Source organism: Pundamilia nyererei, unplaced genomic scaffold (assembly GCF_000239375.1).
Source record: "Pundamilia nyererei isolate P.nyererei 1_Seehausen unplaced genomic scaffold, PunNye1.0 scaffold00037, whole genome shotgun sequence".
Lineage (NCBI taxonomy): Eukaryota > Metazoa > Chordata > Actinopteri > Cichliformes > Cichlidae > Pundamilia > Pundamilia nyererei.
The window spans coordinates 3,570,990-3,585,196 of NW_005187438.1; the positions used below are offsets into that span (position 1 = coordinate 3,570,990).

General features: G+C 40.5%; 1 protein-coding gene across 1 annotated transcript in view; it reads left to right on the forward strand.

Annotated features, from left to right (window-relative positions):
* Positions 1-3,527, forward strand: part of gpr158a (G protein-coupled receptor 158a) — a 92,364-nt gene extending 88,837 nt beyond the window's left edge. Inside the window, exons 10-11 of the mRNA XM_013910161.1 lie at positions 901-1,047; positions 1,701-3,527. Of these exons, the coding sequence (XP_013765615.1) occupies positions 901-1,047; positions 1,701-3,527 (1,974 nt within the window). The remainder of the gene's footprint in view (positions 1-900; positions 1,048-1,700) is intronic.
* Positions 3,528-14,207: the final 10,680 nt, after the last annotated feature.

A 14,207-nucleotide genomic window follows, 5' to 3' on the forward strand; every position in this document is an offset into this window, starting at 1 on the left:
GGTGGTTGGAGATGAGTGTTGGGGTGATTTATGTCTGAGGGATAGCAGCAAGAGTGACAGGGAAGGTTTACAAAACAGTAGTGAGAATGCTATGATGTATGTTTCATGGCATTGACATTGGCACTGACAAAAACAGGAGGCAGAGCTGGAGATGTTGAGACTTTCATTGGGACATAATTAGAAATGACTACATCAGACAGACAGCTCAAGTTGAGCAGTTTGGAGACAAAGTTAGAGGGCAAGACTGGTTTGTGCAGAGGAGAAATAATGGATTATTGGATGGTGAACATGGATCTGGCAGGCAGGAAATGCAGAGGGGTGATGTGATAGAGGAGGACACTAGAAATAGGGTCCACAATTCCCTGTGGACACCCCTAAGGGAAGGAAAGAAGAAGAAGAAGAATCTGTGCAGCACTTAAGTTTCATTTAAATGTTCTACTGTATATGAGTAAATTGCCTTAACTTGGCCATTCAACTTGCCCCCACTGGCCCAGATTTAAAGCACTTCTCCATTGGCTTCACCTTTCATATGTAGCCTGTGCTTACATGCTGCTTTACTTGTAATTTAGCTCCTTTGGTATTCGATGCTGTCCAGGATTTAGGCATTTCCAATTTAAGATATTGTTATTATTGTTGTTTTTATTCTTACTTTTTATTTTATTAATTATCTTTCATGGTGGTCTTTATTTTCATCAGTAAAATATAATGTTTTATATTTGCTATATAGACACGTAAATACATAGTAATGCACTAAAGAACTGTTTCCATCTTCTTAAATAATGTTAGGTTAAGTAAGTAAGCTATATATGTATATTGTGATTTCTGCATTGTTTGCCTTTCCTTGCTTAAGAAATATAATGGAAACAATCAGTGTTGACCAATTTTACCGCCCTCCATCAGTTCCTGTTTGCTGGCACCCACATGAGAGACGATATCGCGTCTGAGGCCTATGAGGACGAGTTGGACATGGGTCGCTCTGGATCGTACCTCAACAGCAGCATAACGTCAGCATGGAGCGAGCACAGCCTGGACCCTGAGGACATCAGGGTGAGGGGTGTTTCCACCAACTTTTACATTTCCATTGTGCACCTTTTGAATCCTCCAAAAATACTGAGCCATGGCAGTTTTTTATTGCAGACACCAGACGAAATGGGCCATCTCAATTCTATTAATGGCTGTGGCATAAGGTCTTGCGACAGCCTTTGGGAAAAACGTGCCAACGTGAGCAGAGATATCTGTTTGTCTGTTAGAGCTGAAGAAGTCTCTCTACCAAAATATTTGGGTACCTTAAGCCTATAATGTAGAAGAGGGGGTTTTATGGTGACATCCAGGTGTTTGAGAGCATTCACTGTCACGGAGGGAAATGCAGATTGAAATCCAACTGATTCAGGATCTGAGCTTAGAGGCTGTTTCAGACCTAACACTAAAAGACACTCCGTTTTCTTATTTGATGCTGTCCTAAACTGTCCCGTCTTTGCTTTTTTTCAGCATGTGATACTCTGTAATGCATTATTTAAAAACTGTTTGTAGTCACGTGTCATTAGGTAGTACTGCATGCTTTCTGTGCAGCAGATTGTGTGCTTTTCTGTAGCAGTGTTTGAGCGCGACCTTTGTTTGTTTGTTTGTTTTTTTATTTAGCCAGGTTATTGTCTTTAAAAAAAGACTTACAACTTTGTATCTGTCTTATCATTGATGTGTAGGAAGAGCTGAAGAAACTGTACTCCCAGTTGGAGATTTACAAAAGGAAGAAGATGCTAGCAAACAACCCTCATCTCCAGAAAAAGCGAAGCTCTAAGAAAGGGCTAGGTCGCTCGCTGATGAGGCGCATCACAGAGATTCCCGAGTCCGTGCATCGCCAGTGCAGCCGTGAAGAGAAGGAAGCGGGAGAGCATGGCAGCAATCGTAACAGCATCTCCATGCTGAAGAAAACCCCCTTGGATACGACTCACCCAGCAAAACCAGCGAAGGAAGAGACACTGAAGAACAAGGTGTTCTCCCTGAAGAAGTCACACAGTAGCTATGATCACGTCCGGGACCAGAATGAGGACTCCAGCAGCACTGTAAATGATAAGATTGATGAGAACACAGCTGAAGGGTCCCTCCTGGATACACTTATGGGCAAGAAGCTGGTCAAGAAGACATCCAGTGAGAACATAAACGCCCCCAGTGAATCTACAGAATCAGTTCCCTTGGTATGCAAGTCAGCAAGCGCCCATAATCTCTCTGCAGACAAGAAACCAATTCATCCTAGAGCCTCCATGCTGCAGAAGTCCCTCAGTGTCATTGCTAGTGCCAAAGAGAAGACTTTGGGCTTGACTGGAAAGACCCAGGGTACAGAGGAAAGCAATAAGAAGAGTCAGCCAAAGAGCAAAGACACAAAGGCAAATGTAGAGCCAGAAAATGAATGCCAACCCAAGATGATTATCAGCCAGTCAGTCGAGTACAAACAAAGCACCACAAAAGGCATAATCATGAAACAGCCAGTTAGTGGCAGCCAACCGACAATCTGCTCCGAACCCATTAAGGGAAAAGACCTCTATGATCTCTCAGAAGTATGCCCCTGGGAGGTGGAAGATCTCCCAACTCCATCTGAAAATAAGGTTCAAAAGCATGTATCTATTGCACCAAAGGAAACCACAACTGTTCATGGAGGTAGCACGAAAGGAGCCAAGTCTCAGAAGCAGAAAGGTTCTGATCATTCTCCATCCAGTGGCAGGCACCCAAAGGAGATTCAGAGGTCATCGGCTATTCGAGCAGAGGTGTGCCCATGGGAAGACAGAGGTGAGAGTCAAGCCAGTCAAGCGGAACCATCGAAGCAATCGATGTCTCAGTCTAAAGCCCAGCAGCCTCCCTCTTCAGTTGAAAGCTCCAGAACACATCGGGCAGATGTTTGTCCCTGGGACTTCGAAGAGCTGAAAAAACCAACAGAGTCAGCTCACTCACCAGACGTGACAAAGCAGAAAAAGGGAACCTCTCCAATGGATGTGAGAGATCCACCTAAAGGATCACTCCAGCCACTAATATCAAAAGTCAACGTCTGTCCACGGGAATTCGACAACAGTGCAGCTGCTCCAAATTCAGAGAGGATACCCAGCCCCTCACAAGCACCCAAAACCAAGGAGTCCCCTTCTAAAAAGAAAGGGCCCCCTTTCACAAGAACAGTTGACCAAGAAAAATCAAAAGACACTGATGATGAGAAAAGCAGAACAAAGGTGAAGGACAAGAGTAAATCTTCAGAGAAACATGTCGGCCAGCAAAAAATGGCCGAGGTCTGCCCGTGGGATGTAGAGAGTCACCAGGAAATGCTGCTGGTAGAAAAAAGGAAAAGCGCTAATGTTGGAGCAGCCAAAGAAAAGCAGGCGGAAGTCTGTCCGTGGGATTTTGAGGAAAAAACGGATACAGACAAAAGTTCTTCTGCAGTGAAACAGAGCAAACCAACTCCTAAAGGGGGGCCTGTAGGTGCTGCTAAAAAGGCAGATGTTTGTCCCTGGGACTTTGAGGATAGTACGTCGAGCAAGAAAGCATGACACTCAACCTTAATGGACCACTGATATATTATAATTATTGATGTATACTTTTTTTCCACTTTGAAATCGTTAAATATCACCTTTTACTATTAGTACGGTGACTTGGAAGCAAAGTTGATCCACAAGTTGCCTTCCTTTCCAAGGTTTTGTTCCTGTTTTATCTATTTTGGAAAAAAGTGAAATCTACAAAAAAAAAAAAGTCATGATGAGCATTCCAGATTATTACAGGACACTCCTGAAGAGAAATTGTAGACTAATTATGCAACTTTTAATTCAGTCTTTTCACTTCATAAGCAATGTTAAACATCCATGTTCACCATGTCAGCTGTTCTTACATTTTTTTTGCTATGATTAGTTCTTGGACGAGACTGTAGAGACAAATATTGATGTGTATAAACAAGAAAGTATAAAATTAAGGTTGAATTGCATAACAGGGAAAGTGAAAGCCAAAGAACAAGTGAACAGTTGCAAAGAGGGATGCAGGTCTCGAAGCTCTAAAGTTAATTTATTAGTTTTTGTCCTTGGCGTAGGAAAGAAATCAGTCTATAGCACTTTAGCCAATTTCACAAATTAAGAACTGAGGACAGGTTATGTCCATCTTGTACATTTTGTCTTCTTATTTTCAACCACATGGCATGATATCACACACGATATAACACACTGACCAAACTCAGACATGTTTTGTTTGTTTGTTTGTTTTTTGTTTAGATCTATTTAATTGTAGTTCTCGGCAGATTAAAATGCTTCCAAGTCTGCGGAGATGTACTGTATGTGCCTATCTAACTAGCATTGTCTTGTATCAGTCTGAAGAGAAGCGAGTGTCTTCTTCTTCAGCATTTTGTGATGGTGAATTATATAAACAGCATGCACAGCCAGGTATCGAGAGTAGATGAAGCCTACCGGTTTGTCTACTAAAACAGTTAATGTGTTGGCAAATCTATAATGTTGTTTTCAGTTCACTTTTTTGAGACCCTGTTTTATAGTTTCAAAAGCTAAAGGGTGATATTTGAGAGCAGCGTTAACATGAATGTGTCAGATATGTTCACATATGTCAAAAGTAGTGAAGGAAAAGTTATTTGCACCAGCTTTGTGTATGAATCCAGCTTGGATCTTTGTCTTGCACCAAATGTGAGTAAGTGTGTGCCTGAGGATGCAATATTTAAAGGACAAATGAGATGCAGAAAAATTTGCAGAAGATCTGTTCTTGCCTTTGTGTTTACCGTCCTACTGCCTCAACGTAAAAAAAAAAAAGGAAAGCAACTTCTCTTACACAATAACAGAAGCATTCTGGGTAATTAAAACTTGGGTTCTGTCTAGTAGTTGTGGCCACTAAAATTTGCCAGATAGTCCCACAGGTTTTTAAGGAGACTTCTGGCTTAGCTAAAACTGTCTGGAAGTTATTACTTAGTCTGGATAATCATCCATCAAAATTAAACAAATTAACATGCTATGCATCTGTAGATTATAGTCTAATGTAATGGCCTAAAAGCAAAAGACACCCTGTTTGAAAATGAAGGAGACACTAATCGCTTTTGGGTCATGTCAGCAAGGGCAGTTAGCATAAATATCGAAAATGTGGAGATCCATGCTGTAGCAACAGAAAGTAACCTTTAGTTAAAGAAATGAGCTGCCTGAAATGCTGCTGTGCCTCTGGGACCTCATTTTTCATAGACATAGCTACTTTTTCTGGATCTTGCAGCGATAGATGACTTTGTTAGCTACACTTGTGTGCTACACTGCACTTGAGCCCACTATGTTTAAGTCAGTCAATCCCTTGAGAATATTGAAAATGCCCAACTTTACAGTGTGCGAGTGATCTGACAAATATTATAGATTATGATGCATTTCAATGTACTAAGAGTCTATGCAAGAGGTCTGTACAACAGTTGTAATGAGTGTGAGTGCTGGTATGTTTTTGTTTACACTCAACTGTTCACTGTTCATTAGCGCAAATCTTGACTTAGTCAGTCACATGGTAACTCAGTCCATTTAGGTATGTAGACATGGTCAAAAAGACCTGCTAATAGGGAAGTTTAGAATGGGAAAAATCTGTGATTTAAGTGACTGAACGTAGTATGATTGTGGTTGTCAGATGAGCTGGGATGAATATTTCAGAAACTGCTGATTTGTTTATATTTTCTCACATTCCCACTCTAGAGTTTACAGAGAATGGTCCAAAAACAGAGAAAAATATCCGATGAATGGCAGTTCTCTGGGCAAAAATGACATTTTTGATGTGAGAAGTCGGAGGAGAATGGCCAAACTACTTATAACCACTTGTTACAAGCAACGTATGCAGAAGAGCATCTCTTAACCTTGAAGCCGATGACCTATAGCTGGAGAAGCCTGTCCTAGATGCTATTTCTGTCAGCTAAGAACAAGAAACTGAGCCTATTTCACATTGACTCACCAGAACTGGACAATAGAAGACTGGAAAAATATTCCCTCTGGTCTAAGAAGCCTCAATTTCTGCTCCAACATTTGCATGGTAGAGTTAGAAGCTGGAGTTAACAACACAAAAGCATGGTTCAATTCTGTATCAGTGGTTCAGGGTGATGCTGCTGGTGTTGTAATAGCTTGGGGGATGTAGGCCTCTAATACAAATTCATCACCGTTTAAATGCCACAGCCTACCCCAGTATTGTTGCTGATCCTTTTATGATCACAGCGTACCCATTGTCCGATAGCTGCTCCCCGTAGGCTAACGCAAACCTCAAATCATCTCAAATGGTTTCTTGAACATTACGTTAAGTTCACTGTACTCAAATGGCCTCCACCAAACCTTAATCCAATAGCGCACCTTCCAGTGGTGAGATTCATATTATGGATCTACAGCAACTGTGTGATCATGCCACTATGAACCAAAGTCTCTGAAGAATATTTCCAGGACTTTGCTCGCTAGTACCAGGTTGGGTTAGTTAAGGTAAGTTGATGACTTATACCTTCATCCTCACTTCCACATGTGGTTCTTTCTGGCTCCAAAAAATAGAAGAAATCCCAACAGCAGCCGAAATGCCAAACTCAACTCTTCATCAGTGATGTCATGTTGTTCACATCCATCTTTTATTTACTTATATAGTGTTTCAAAGTTTATGGTCTAGTGCAGATTAAGCATCAAGTCTGAAATCTGCAATGTAGGAAACTCTGGACACAGACAGGGATGAATGAAGGTTCATCAAGTATGATCCTATCTAAATGATAGAAACAGTGGCCATAACTTCCAAAATAAAATCCAAGTTTTTATTAACTGGATAAAGGAACTGTCATTGAATGATGTGAAATACTGACAATAGTGTGACCTTTTATATTTAAAGGTTAAGCACTGCTGCAGTTTTTCTTTGCATCTCCATATTAGGCGTCATTTCAACTTAAATACAAATCAGACTGAACCCCCATTTGTTTATCAACCTAATAAGTTCATAATTAAACTTAGCATGGTAGTTATCAAATAATAATCTGACTAAATCTTTTAAAGGTTTTGAGATGTGCCGTGTTTTGTATCAAAATGTCTAAATAGTCACCATAAACTATCAAAGTGAAAAAAATACCCGCATTTATATTTGCAGTTGTGTGTCAGTAAAGCATCCACAGTGCATTGTGGTATCTTGTGAGAATTACTGATTGTAATTGTCTGTGTTCATGTCAATTTCCTCAGAACCCATTAGGGGTTGGTAATGACTATGATTCAGGCCAGTACCCATCGGTGAGTTTTCTTGAATTACTAAATTTCTTTGGCACAACTCAAATGAAAACAATCCAGCAACTGATATCATTTTCTGAGAATTACCTCCACCTCCAGCCTGTGGGAGGTGTCAGAGAGCACTGATTGATTGCAATCCTTTGATGGATCCTTATGATCTTTATGAACCAGATGTTAAGCGTCATCTATCATCTGAGTCAGGATTTCATTGCATGAGTACAGCGACATTTGAAAAGCCCCTTCTTTATTTAAACCTAACTTTGGAGTCACTGCCATTTTCACTGAACTCGGGAGAAGAATAACCTGCTGCCTCTTTTACTGTCACTGTAGGAAAGTTATTTTAAAATGGAAAGATGTGTTTGTTTTCATATTTCAAAGTGAAATGGAGCGAATAGAGGCTCCATGATTTTGGTTGAATTTAATCCCAAAAAGAAAAAGAACCAAAAACAAGCAATATGTTAGCATTTTTAACAACAGAAGGAATTTTTATGGTGTCATTTATGTTTATTTTAAAACTAAACCCCAAAAAATGACAGTGCAACATCCCAGCACTAAATGAAGTCACTGTTTTATGTAACTTTGAGTCTACTTTTTTAATTTACAATAGCGTGCTTGCTGCAGGAATTCTCAGTTCTGCCAGTCCATAGCTGTATGCGTATTAAACAGTGTGATACATAACCAAGTGTTTGTTACTGTCCGTCTCTCTGGAATTCATCAATGAGTCTGTGAGTATTTGAACCTCAGCCATTTACTCGGGTGTGAAAATCCAAGACCATTGTTCTTGTACCACGCCGTGTCCCGTAGCTTCTTTGTCCTCCAATTGGGTCGTCTCTACCATGGTGCATTTTTGTTGGTTAGCTGCTTTCATTTAAACCTGACTTCTATTTCTTGTGACCAAACAAAGTCACACAAAGGCAAATACAACTACTACTATCGCTACTACTACTACTACTCAACGCTGTAACGTCGTAAATCTTGCTCTTGTGGCTTCTGCATGAATTCAAGAAATTAGTAGGACCGATGTTTCACTGCCCTTGATAGAACAAAAAAATAAATAAAGAAAAGAAAAGAAAAAATTGATCTTTTATGGACTGTTACAAGTTGTATAGTGAGTGATACTGTCTCTAACCCACTGTATTGTGCTTGTTATAACTATTGCTCTATGACAAGCTTATAGCATCAATATATGGGAATATTTGGTAGATTTATATTGTGTTATATTGTGATAGCATGTACATAAAAGATACCTCCTCTGCAATAAATATTTATATGAAAATTAACTGTGCGTTCTCCTCTGTTTCCACTACAATGCTTCAGATCCTACAGGAAGACAGTCCCGTGATGCATTTCTGCTTATAATCATGCCTGTCTCAGATTGATTTGCTTATTCTTTGTGCAGACATACAGTTGGAGAAAGTCCAGCATTTAACGACCTTGTGCATCATAACCACTTTAGAGTATGTGCTTCTTGGCGACTGCCCTGAAATGCTTTTATGGCTCATTGTGGTCTTTTTGGATGAAGATCAATGGACATTCTCTACACGAAGCAGGACACAGAAGATTATATCAAATGCTGACTCCAGACCCCTGAAGAAAAACTGAGTGCTGTTATTTTCCTATTCTGAGATAATTATCCGCCAAGGTGAAATTATTTCATACCCAAGCCAAAGGGAAAACCTGCTCTGTTAATACTGTTTAAAGCAACATAAAATCATAGCATTCAATGAAATATCAAGTGTGTATATGCACATGCACATGCAAATACAGTATATAAGGCTAAACAGATTATGTACAATTGTAATGAGTCTTCAGAAATGGTTCTTGGATGTCCTCTGCCTTCTGTTCTGTTCTCTGTCAAGATGATCCTATACTGCTTTAATTTTGAGGTCTGGCCTCTGGGGAGGTCAGTCAATGACTAATAGTGTTCTATTGTCTGTTTTTTCCACCAAGGTCTGCTTTTACTGCAATGGCAGTGTGTTTGGGATCATTGTCTTGCAGGAAAATGAAGCCATTGCAGTTAAATGCTTTCCAGATGACATTACATGGGGAATCAAAATTTGGCAGTGCTTTGGTATGTTTAAAATTCAGTTTTGACAAAATCCCCCAACACCTCTTATTAAAATACAGCCCCAAACCAGGACAGAGTCTCCACCGTGTTTTATACGATGCACACACTCATGGTTACCGATGATACGTCTCTCCTGACTCCCTTTGTGCACACTGACAATGATCTGAACCAAAAATCTCACAATAAGATCCATAACAACATAATATTTTCAATCCAGTTCTTTTGTAATTTTATATATCTCGAGCTTTTCTTCCTTAAGAATGGCTTCTTAACTCTTGGGCCAACCTACTACTCAGACTATTTCTGATGAGTCTTCAGTAAACAGCAGATGGATCAGCTAAAAGGCCAGATGCAACAATCAGGCTCTTTGAGGTCTTTAGTGGATTTCTTAAGGACATGACTTTCTGATACCTTCAGATCTGCTGTAGATATTTTTTTAGGCCTGCCACTTCTTCTTTTGTCCTAAACTAAACTAAACTGTCTAATTTACTTATTTATTTATTTATTTTACAGTTTTTAGGGATATGCTGTGCACCATGCAAAAATGCACAAGGTTTTCAGCTAGTAACTCTTTATCACCTTGTGCAAAAATACTGCCTTTCCAGTTGTGTTATCTTAGGCATTTTTCATAGATTCAACTGAAGAAATGGGACTAAATCATGTGTCTTTGTGACAGGCTGCTGGTAACAAAGTGCCTTAAGATACCATTAAAAGTTCTTTGCTAAGTTGACTGTTATGTGTAGACACGACACAGGTTCATCTCTTTAGTTCGGTGCATTTATTATGCTTGAATGATTCATAGGTCAAGGTTAAGTGGCTTAGTAAACAAAACAAAAATCCTCTGAAATGGTCCGTTGCAAGCACTGGACTAAAAGTGAGAGAAAGCCAATGTGCATAGAAACTTTTATGTTCACAAAGGATGGAGAACTCTGGCTGTATGGAAGCAAAATATGGAAGAAATGAGGGCTGACTCTAGACTACAACAGTTTTGAACATCCCATAAGACGAGATGCAGTCAGATATCAGTGCAAAAGGCTAAGCATTGACTGCTCTTTAAAGAGCATTTGCAGAGCCTTTCTAATAAATACAAGATCAATACAGGCTGCTACAGGGAACTAAAATTGAGAAACATTAGAGCAGAAAAGAACTAATTATGATAAATAACCTGTGATGTGCTGATACTGGATAAATGGAACTTGATGCTCCATTTAATATTAATTATGGTTAGAAAGCAGTTTGAGTCATCCGAGGATAACATAAAAAATATTGAATGCACATGTTGAGATAATGAGCTTTTCTATATCTAGATTCTTTTTTTAACACTTTTACCCAGAGTGTTATTATATTTTTTTCATCGTGGTTTCAGGTACTCATATTTTCTTTCTTTCCTGTTTGTTTATTCTTATTGTTAGCAACAGTAGAAAGCTATTGTCAGGGGCTGAGTGTGTGACCCAGCATTTTGAGTTTATTTTGTATTTTTGATATTTGTTTCATTGGAATTATATTAAGTTGTGATAACAGGTTCTTGTGTTATTATTAGTTAGAGTTTAGTTGAGTTTTAGTCTAGGTTATGTTGCACCTATGTCTCTGTGTTTGTGAGTCTTTTCCTGTTGCCTGTGTTAGTCTGTCATGTATTTCTTGTCTTTGTGTTTCATGTTGTCAAGCTTGTGTTATCATGTCTACGTCTCTCCATGTTTCCTGTTTTATTTTGAAACTCTTGCATTCAAGGTGTTTTGTTTTACTTCCCGGGTGGCGTCATGTTCATTTGTGTCAGCTGTGTCTCCCTAGGTGTTTCCATTTCCCTCATTACCCTCTCTCCTGACTTCTTCCTGAATCAGAATCAGAAATACTTTATTTATCCCCAAGGGGCAATTAACATATAACAGTGACTAAAAGTGAACAAAATGTCGGTAGTATAAAAAGAGTGTAGAGTAGTTTATGTTTCTGGTGTGGGAGATGGTCTTATCGGCTGGAGTTAAAAAGCAGAGTGGCTTTGGGGACAAAGGTGGCTCTCCTCCTCTCAGTCCTCGAGGAAATGCAGCGGAGGAGTCTCCCAGAGGGGAGCCATTGAAATGGTCATTGATGATTTTGGCTACCTGTCTTTGGGCTCTGACAGGCAGGCCAATGATTTTAGAGCACACTGATGCAGTGTGCTGAAGTCTGTTCCTGTTCTGAACACTGAGGGAGTGGAGCCAGCAGGTGATGGAGAAGGTCATGATGCTTTCCAGGAGGCATAGTAAAAAGTCGTCTTGATGTGTGTGCTGACTCCAAAGGAGTTGAGTTTCCTAAGGAGGTATAGCCGTTGGTGGCACCTCCTGAGAATCTCCTCTGTGTTGGCAGAGAATTTCAGGAGGTTGTCAAAAATGGTTCTCAGGTATTTGTACTCAACTACCTCCACTGGCTTCCCGTGGATGGTGGTGGTGACTGAAGCAGCCAGATCCCTCTGCCTACTGGAGAAGGTCACCACCATCTCTTTGGTTTTGCTCACGTTCAGTTCAAGTTTGGAGCTGTCACACCACTCTACAAACTCCTGAAGAGCTTGTTGTGGTGTTGTGAGGGGCCTGACAGCAGTGACAGGAGAACTGTGTTGTCAGCATATTGAACCAGCTGACAGTTGGGCTGTGTGGATCTGCAGTCATCAGTGGAGAGGATGAAGAGCAGGGGGGAGAGCCCACAGCCCTGGGGGGAGCCAGTGGAGATGGAACGGAGACCGGAAAGAGAGTTGTTCACCCGAACTTTCTGAGTCCTGTTGGTCAAAAAGTCCAATATCCACAGTATTAGCTGATCATTCCGGTGAAATTGGGTGGAAAGCTTAGTGGCCAGGATATGAGGCTGCAGAGTGTTGAACGCTGATGAGAAATCAGCAAACAGAAGTCTGTCGGAGGAGTCAGGGAGCTCCAGATGTTTGTGGATGGGGTCCAAGATGAAGATTTTTGCATCATCGACACCTCTGCGTGCACGGTAAGCAAACTGGAATGGGTCCATCAGGGGGTCAGTTGTTCTTACAATGTGCTGTTTTATGATCTTCTCCATGGCCTTCATCACCAGGGAGGTGAGGGCCACAGGACGAAGATCATTCAGAGACTTTGGGTTGTTTCTTTTGGGGATGGGGATGACTGTCGAGTGTTTCCACAGCTGGGGGACAGTGTGACTGTCAATTGAGTGTTGAAATAGAGTCCGGAACACACTTCCTAGTTGCCCTGCACAGTGCCTCAGAACAGCATGAACCAATTCAATTCTCACATTTGGATTTGTCCCTCTATAGGACCTGTTGCCACTTATTTTCAGTTTCCTCAAATATTTTAAGGACACGAGTTTTAAAGCTAATAGTTCTTTGGGAATCACATTGCTGATGTTATTGCAACAATACTATTTAATGCCTGCCAAACTGTTACCTTTGGCATTTTTCATAGACTCTGTTACTAGCAGCTTGTCACAAGAAGATTATAATGTATTATTTTTTTTATAATTTCTTTAACAAAGCATCTGAAAACATAACTTAAAACTGGTTCTTTGCTAAGTTGTCTGTTATGTATAGACAGTGAACAGCACATGAATCACAGCCTTTCGTGGCAGGGGCATGCGTGTAGAGATGGACGGCGACTGAGAGGAGGCGAGACGGGAGATGAGCGGAAGATGATGGCTTGGCACAAGCCAAAGTATACTCTGCTGCTGACTCATCCATCTTTCAGACGCAGGAACAGCTGAGGGAGGGTCGGAGGGAGGGTGGGGGTGGTGGGTAGTGGGAGGGGGAAAGACACTGAGGACATATCGTGTGTTGTGGTGCACTCATGACTCACAAAGAGGGGGATGCATGCGTGGGGGGGAGAGCAATGTGGGAGATGTGTGTGGAAACACAAAATGTGTACAACATAATTACAGCTGCAAGCATCTGGTTTTTCTCTACTGTAGCTCATGACCACAGAAGGACGTCATTTTGGATTAACCTTTTAAGACCCTAACTCTTCCACGGCATGCATTTTTCATTTCTCTTTGATATTTGGGCATATTGGGGCCCGATAAATGTAAAAACAAAGAATTACCAGATTTTTTTTTTACCTTATTTTTGATTTTATGAAAAATAAGAGGCACATATGAGGATATTCGTTTAATATTTTGATAGAACAGTAGCAGTATAATGTCCTCGTAAAGGGATATCAGGCAAAATTGAGCAAAATTGAGTATTTTGGTCTAAATAACCCAAAATGTGATGTCCACATATGTGGACACCAGGTCCTAGGAGGTTAATTTAAAACTTTTATATATTCTGAAATATATAAAAGACTTGGAGCTTGACTTTGTGATCATTATTCCTGTATAAAATCACACAAACTGTTACCTATTAAAAAGTTTGAAACGACACTGAACTTCATGTAGTACAGACACAATTTAAGAGGAGAGTTTGACTTCACCATTTATTTTTCACTGGTAAATTAATGACTTTGTCTCACTGCTGCCCAGACAAACTGCTTTCAGAAATGAGACAATATTCAGATGTGAAGGATAAAGGATATATTTTGTCATTTAAATGCACAAAGTGTGAGTGGTTGGCTCAACAAGGGGTGCCTGCGCCTGAACGTGGGCAAGACTCCTGTGTTCTCCCTGTCCTAACAAAAAGGAGGAATTTTAAAGCATTTATGACCACAGTGGACAGAATTGGGAATGAGTAGATCAGAGGGACAGCTCAGGTTGGGCAGTTTTGTGACAAAGTTAAAGAGGCAAGCTTGAGGTGGTTTGTGCAAGGAAGGATAGTGGATCCATTGGATGAAGGATGTTGAATATGGAAGTGCCAGAAAGAAGGAAAAGAAGATTTGTGAATGTAGTGAAGGAGGACATTAGGAGGGTTGGTGTGACAGAGGAGGATACTAGGTATAGGGTGAAATGGAGAAAGGTGCTCCATTGTGGTAACCCCA